This window comes from Rhagoletis zephyria, unplaced genomic scaffold (genome assembly GCF_001687245.7).
Source record: "Rhagoletis zephyria isolate East Lansing unplaced genomic scaffold, Rhagoletis_zephyria_1.1 Rzeph_scaffold_02129, whole genome shotgun sequence".
NCBI classification, from domain to species: Eukaryota; Metazoa; Arthropoda; class Insecta; order Diptera; family Tephritidae; genus Rhagoletis; species Rhagoletis zephyria.
Window position 1 is genome coordinate 1 of NW_016159213.1, and position 6673 is coordinate 6673.

Sequence of the window (6673 nt, forward strand, 5' to 3'; positions counted from 1 at the left end):
CTGAGTAATCAGTTGTATTGGGGCTATACGTTAAAGTGCACCCATTTCGGTAATTTTAAGGAATAATTAAGGTAATAATAAAAAACCGTTATGTGCAAAATTTTAGTAAAATANATCAGAGACGTTGTTTTTCCTTATAACTCCTCCAATTAAACAGGTTAAAATTTAGTATAGGTTCAATTTAACATATAGCACGCATACAATTTATTATTCAGATATGAAGTTAGAGTTATAGCGCAAAAAGACATATCTGAGTAATCAGTTGTATTGGGGCTATACGTTAAAGTGCACCCATTTCGGTAATTTTAAGGAATAATTAAGGTAATAATAAAAAACCGTTATGTGCAAAATTTTAGTAAAATAACTTAAAATTTAATCAAATTTTCAAATACCGTTATCTCGAAAACCGGAGCCAATCTGGTAAAACGGGGGATGCTCTTGAATTTAGAACATCTCAATTATGTGAGTTCAACTTTCAAATACTATGCTCAAAATTTACAACTTGAACAGCGTAATTTGAACCCAGCTTATTCTTTTGTTTTCTATTTCTTTTGTTTCTATTCATGTTTATTCCTCGTCTAACTTTTGAAGCACTTGATGAAAATGAATTACACTTATATTAATCGATTTATTAAGAGATTACGAATAAAATGATATATAAAACATAGGTGTGCTCACAAATTTAAAAATTAAAATTCTTATTTTGAAAGTGTACCTATCTTTTAGATTTGCCCATCTACATATAAATACGTACATACTTAAACATATGTATGTATGTAAATGTGGATATTATTTTAAAAGTATAAAATAAATATTGCCATTTTAATTTCACTACAACTTAGTCTTGTCTTCACAATGAATAGAAACCTCCCTATGTATTAAGTAAGAACACAAATATCTACATAAGCTCATTCATATTTCTTTATAATTTATATCACCGTCATGCAAATGTGGTTCCAATTGGCAAACAAAAACGATAACCTTGAGCTGACTATAATCCGAGTTCAGTCCTGTGTTTTATGCACTACAACAATTTTGTGGATTTTTAGACGTAGTTTTTTACTTCATTTCGTTTACATATTGCTTAAATAAAAGCTCTACGATTTCTTGCGCTAGGTCAGTCTCGAAATCAGCTGATCTTACGGCGCAAGTGATACGTAAAATAAACGGTGTTATCTTGTGTTCATACAACGGGTTTTTACGGATTACAGATGAACTGCTGTACATACATATGTACATAATAAGGAATGTATCAAAAAATATCGAAATATTAAGTATATAAACCAGAAGAGCGAGCGAACTTCATCAGAATCATTTTTAACTCTCAACAGAACAAAGATCTATTCAGTGAACATGGTGCGCACAGTTTTCCGAGTTTTTGCATTGATGTTGATTGCCATGGTAAGAAAATTGTTTTGCCTACTGGAAATTATGAACATTCAAATGTAACAATTTAATTAATTCATCTTTTTAGACATTCTTTGTAGCAGCAACTGTAAGTATGCCTTTCAAGCTTTAGACCCATTTACAAACAATTAAACTTTCTTTAGCCACAATTGCCATGGGGTGTACCTGCCATTACCCCAACAATCACTACTGAGAATATCGACGGTCTACAAGGCACCTGTCCTGAGCCCACAGAAGAATTGAAGGCGGTAAGTTTTAATAAGTCGACAATCAAAAAAAAAAACAAGAGCATGGTATATTGTAGTAGAGATACATAGCGTAGAGTTCTCAATATCATTAGGGAAGGAGTACGCGATAAAGTTTCTGGCACGAGACGCGTATTAAGTGATTTGGTTTTGTTTAAATTAATCTCTCCTTCTCCGACAGAACAAGGATCAAAGGAGGTAAAAATCTACTACTTTCCAGTAACATTTTCAGTTGCTCTATGCAAACAATTGGGGTATTCACGAACCGGTGCATACTGTCTAGCAAGGTGCATAGATAGCATAAATAGCATGATTGTTGTTGTTTCATGTGTTCACACAACAACAAAATTAGCCAATCCTGCTACTTATTCTATCTATGCACCATGCCAGACAGTATGCACCGGATCGTGAATACCCCTAATGATTTATATTTTCAAAGCAAGAACAAAGATATGTATGTATTCAAATGCATTATCATCATTTCACTTCATTTCACAATCTATGCAACAGTGTGTTTTCTAATATTTTTCCGCCAATTTTGTATAAAAATATGGTTCATTCTACAACAAGAAACATAAAAACATAATAGCCTAAACTGTGCACAAAGCTCGCGAAAATTCAGCAAATTTTCAAATTTTAATCCGATTTTTTATAATTTTTTTGAGTATGCAGTTTTGCAGCCCATTAAATTCTAGTAAAAAAAAGCAAGTTAGAAGAAGAATCGCATTGATTTTTGAGAACTTTTTTTGTTGAAGGTGTTTTTTCCATATAAAGTATTTTCGAAAAAATTTTTTTGTATGGATGAGACTGCGTGAAAAAAATTGCCAAAAATCAACGGTAATTCCTAGGTACTTAAAACGTGTACTTTTAATAAAATTAATTGGGCTACAAATCTGCACACTCAAAGAAATTCAAAAAAATCTGATTAAAAAGTTGAAAAGTTGGATGAAAATTTGCTGAATTTTCGCGAGTTTTGCACAAAGTTTAGGAATTATATATATATGTAGAATAAACCATATTTTGATACAAAATTGGCGAAAAATTTTAAGAATAAAAATTGTTGCTATATTGTGTGTGTGAAAAAATTGCTGTGCCAATACTTTGTTCCGGCAGTGTACCTAACTTGTCTACTGAGAAACAAAGGCATTTTTGTATCCTGTCATTGAAATTCACTTTCAAAATATTTAATGTACATACATATGTATCTTTATTCCACAGTGCATACGCCAATGGGGTTGTGAAGAGTTGCTACGTCTCGATCTGCGGTAAGTAATAAATTATCTCATACAATAATGGCTAAGATAAAAAATTTACATTTAATTTTTTTTTTCGAAAACATTTAGTTGGTGGGTTTTTTAAATCTTTCAAGTCGTAATTTTTTTACGCATAAACTATGTTCACATTACAGCATAAATTACTTTGTTTCGATCAAATTACTTCACATAAACCAAGTACGTTAACATTTTCTTTCATAATTTCTATAGATTCGAACATGATACAAAAAAGAAGGTAGTTCCATTGTCACTTTTTCGTCGCCATATTAACAACCTGACAATTAAGTAGATTGTGACATTTCGTGCTACCATACCCAATATCTAAAACCCTCCAAGTTTTGTTATTCATTTTTTGGTTATTTACAAACATTTTGATCTTAGAATCGAAATTTGAACAAGCAAAAGGTATATTGTTGCGTACGGCCTGGTTACTTGTACAATAATTTTGGGGTAATGTGTCCAAATGCTTAACCCAAAGCAAACAATTTTCACACACACGAGTGGTAATAAAACAATTACACGTCAGTTTAAAATAAATCTAAAATAAAGATTTATAACTTTCAGATACAAGTTTGTGAATAAATTCGGTTTGAAATATGGACCTTTTTAAAAAAAAAAAATACTGTAGTCAGCGTAGCCGGAGTTGGATTTACATTTTCTCTGTCAAAATTCTAATTTTATCCAATTTTTTAATGTGCCCGTCTCCGCTTGCCACCCCAAAACCATTGAACAAATAACCGAACATTTCCCCTTTTTTTTGAAAGAGAAGAGGTTTAATGCTCAATAAGTTGACAATTGTGTTTCTAGTTTTCATACTAACAGTAAATCTTCAATTTTGTTTCACACCCCCTCCAATATAGAACAGTAACAGTTTACCCACAGAAACAACGATATTGTCGAAATATACTAGAATTAGATAATACTCACTTCTCTGAAAGTCATGAGGCCCATTGGTCCTAAAGTAAATTCCGTTTTCAAGTTACTTTACATAAATACATTGACAAAGACAATATCGAAATTGTAATTTCAGTGTCTGAAATATATCAGAAATAAACGTATCCGATATAGAAAACTGTAATACTCCTGGCTAGCTACATTGTGAAATAATCAGATGAATAATGACACTAAACAATTTTAAAATATGTTCACTAAAGTTTTATTAATGTAAAAATAAAGATTTTGGCAAGTAGTTATCGAATTTAATGTAAAATCTAAACGTTTTTAAGAAAAGATATTAATTATTTTTAAAATAAATTAACGCAACTATTTTATTTATACTCCCAGATTTAGGATATAAAATCCCCTCTAACAAAAAACTTAAATTGGGTAACGCCGCTTCGAATTTTTTACAATTGAGCAATTGTCAAAAATCTCCTTTTTAATCAAAAAGTTGTTTACTGGAACTACCTTCTTTTTTGTATCATGGATTCGAGTGTGCGGTTTGTACTTGATTTCAAAAAACAAATGGTTGTATAACTTTAGGCATTTTTTTCAACAGTGGGGGCTAAGATAAATGAAACATCTTTATTTATCTTCATTTGGTTTTTGATTTAGGATAAGTTATTTCATTTTTATTTAATTTATTGACAGATTTTACAAAGCGAAATTACTTGATTTCAGCATGACTTGCTTATAAATTACAAATATAATGTGAACATGCTCTTACTTTTACAATCATAATTTATCTTTAATTTTTAATTTTCCACACAAACAAGTCGTATAAATTTTATATACATATATATGTACATTCTTTACACACTATTTTATATCGTATTAAAAATTTTAATTACAAAATATCGCACAGGATTGAAGAGTTGATAAAAATATTGAAAGAAACTACAAAAATTACCGAAAACCTAAAAATCAAATTAATAATCATCTAAAGCCAAGTTTCCGCTGGGCTTTGAAATGACAAAAAAATGAGGAATGTCATAGGAAACGGACAGATTTATTTGCATAATGAAAAAATATTTGATGCTTAGTTTTGTCATTAAAATCTCTGTCAATTCAATGTCAAGTGGAAATCCGCCATAATAAGAGTTAACTTGTAACGCTTAAACCGCCTCTAAGTATTAGTTTTTATTAAATATAACCGCGATAATCAGGGCAGTACGTTTGTGACTAATTTGTATATCTATTTCTTCTCTTTTTAGTTGCCTGCTAAACTTGAATGGTATCCCGCTAGTTGGCAATGTTTTGGGTGGTTTATTGGGTGGACTTGGTGGACAGTCTCCAAGGCCAGGTGGCGCACAAGGCGGCTTGTTAGGAGGCTTGTTAGGAGGTTCTGGTGGCTTGTTAGGAGGTTCTGGTGGCTTGTTAGGAGGTTCTGGTGGCCTACTCGGATCACTATTGGGTTGACCACACGCGTATCTACATGCACATACTATTAAGTTTAAGCTTTCGCTACATTAAATACATATTCAATAAGAATCAAATAAAATGCATAATACGTATACATACGTATATATATTATATATATAAGCGATTTGAATTTGTGTTTCCTTTCGGGTATAAAATTTAATAATAGTGTGGAAATTTAAAAGATTTATTAAAACGTATGTATATGTCTGCGTGCGCATAGCAGTAACTGATGCAATAAAAAGTTAATATTCTACTTCGCCCGAATTTAAATTTGGCTCACTTTTACCTGTACCAACTCTTCGAAGTAGAATACTCATCGTTGTTGTTGCCGTTGCTTGCTGGTAGCGGTAAGCCTCTAATTAAAGTTTGCACTGTGTCAGCCATTACAAAAGGGTCAAAATGTAATAACCATATCAGTGCAGCGGAACGGTGAAGTCGTTTGCAATATTCGATTATCACCATTGAGGCCATTGCGGATTTCTGTTAATTTTCGTACATAACAGACGAAACACTGATATTCGCATCTGTAAAAGTGCTTAAGGTGTATGTATGGGGCGGTACAACTGCGCGCTGTACCGTTTTCCACCACTCACAGCTTCCGCCAATCAAGAACGGCCTATTAATGTATAGATATTCTGACAACCAAGCTGCTATTAAATCTCCAAAATCTAACATAACAACGAAGTAGCCGTGGAATGTAGAAGGATTCTCGACATGCTGGCGTCTAAATACTACGTGATTGTGTTGTATGTGCGTGAGCACAGGGAACTCCTCACCAATTGCATGATCGACGAGTTGGCAAGGAAAGATACGGAAGTATCGGTGGCTGATTCTGCTCTAGACGTGGTATATCACTAACCACCTGCAAACACAGATGAAAGACTACCCGACAAATTTGGCTCTCATTCGGTTTGGCCGTTCTTCTATTAGATTAAAATCGGGGTAATAACCGAACACTGTCTTATGGGGACAACTGGACCATGTACTTTTTAGAATGAACTCAGCGAACTTTAACAACTTTCTGTGCTATAAAAAGCGCACTAAGTGGTTTAACTTTTAAGAAAAGGGAGGAAATAAATGGCTTCCGCCAGTGGTATCATAACGAGCTTATTCAGCCTACGTGTACACTAGCCTAACCTTACACCGAAATACATTTGTATAGATACATATTTATTTAGTTATGATTATTTTACTACATTTTACGCATAAAACTCGTATTTGAAATATAATTTAACTAGTGAACCCCCATGGCGTTAAACGCCCAAAATTTTAATTCAAAAGACCAGAAACTATTCCAAATATTAGTCAGACTTATAAGCGATCCGAGTGCCATATTTGATCTAAATCCGTGCAGCCGTTACTGAGTGAAGAGAGGTCTCGCATAGT

At 32.7% G+C, this 6673-nt stretch overlaps 1 protein-coding gene across 2 annotated transcripts; it reads left to right on the top strand.

Annotated features, from left to right (window-relative positions):
• Positions 1 to 1310: 1310 nt before the first annotated feature.
• LOC108366084 (DNA topoisomerase 3-alpha-like) lies at positions 1311 to 5411 on the top strand. 2 transcript variants are annotated; one of them, XM_017620367.1, is made up of 6 exons: positions 1311 to 1401; positions 1475 to 1495; positions 1551 to 1655; positions 2871 to 2917; positions 5080 to 5195; positions 5229 to 5411. In XM_017620367.1, the coding sequence occupies exons 1-6, from the start codon at positions 1354 to 1356 to the stop codon at positions 5282 to 5284; spliced, it is 393 nt and encodes a 130-aa protein (XP_017475856.1). In that variant the 5' UTR covers positions 1311 to 1353; the 3' UTR covers positions 5285 to 5411. The 2 variants fall into 2 exon arrangements, with proteins under 2 accessions (XP_017475856.1, XP_017475855.1); XM_017620366.1 differs by having other exon boundaries at positions 5080 to 5362.
• Positions 5412 to 6673: the final 1262 nt, after the last annotated feature.

Coding starts and splice junctions, on each gene's coding strand:
- LOC108366084 (XM_017620366.1), top strand. CDS start 1,354: ATGGTGCGCACAGTTTTCCGAGTTTTTGCATTGATGTTGATTGCCATG. Junction 1,402..1,474: donor CATTGATGTTGATTGCCATG/GTAAGAAAATTG, acceptor TCATCTTTTTAG/ACATTCTTTGTAGCAGCAAC. Junction 2,918..5,079: donor TTGCTACGTCTCGATCTGCG/GTAAGTAATAAA, acceptor TTCTCTTTTTAG/TTGCCTGCTAAACTTGAATG.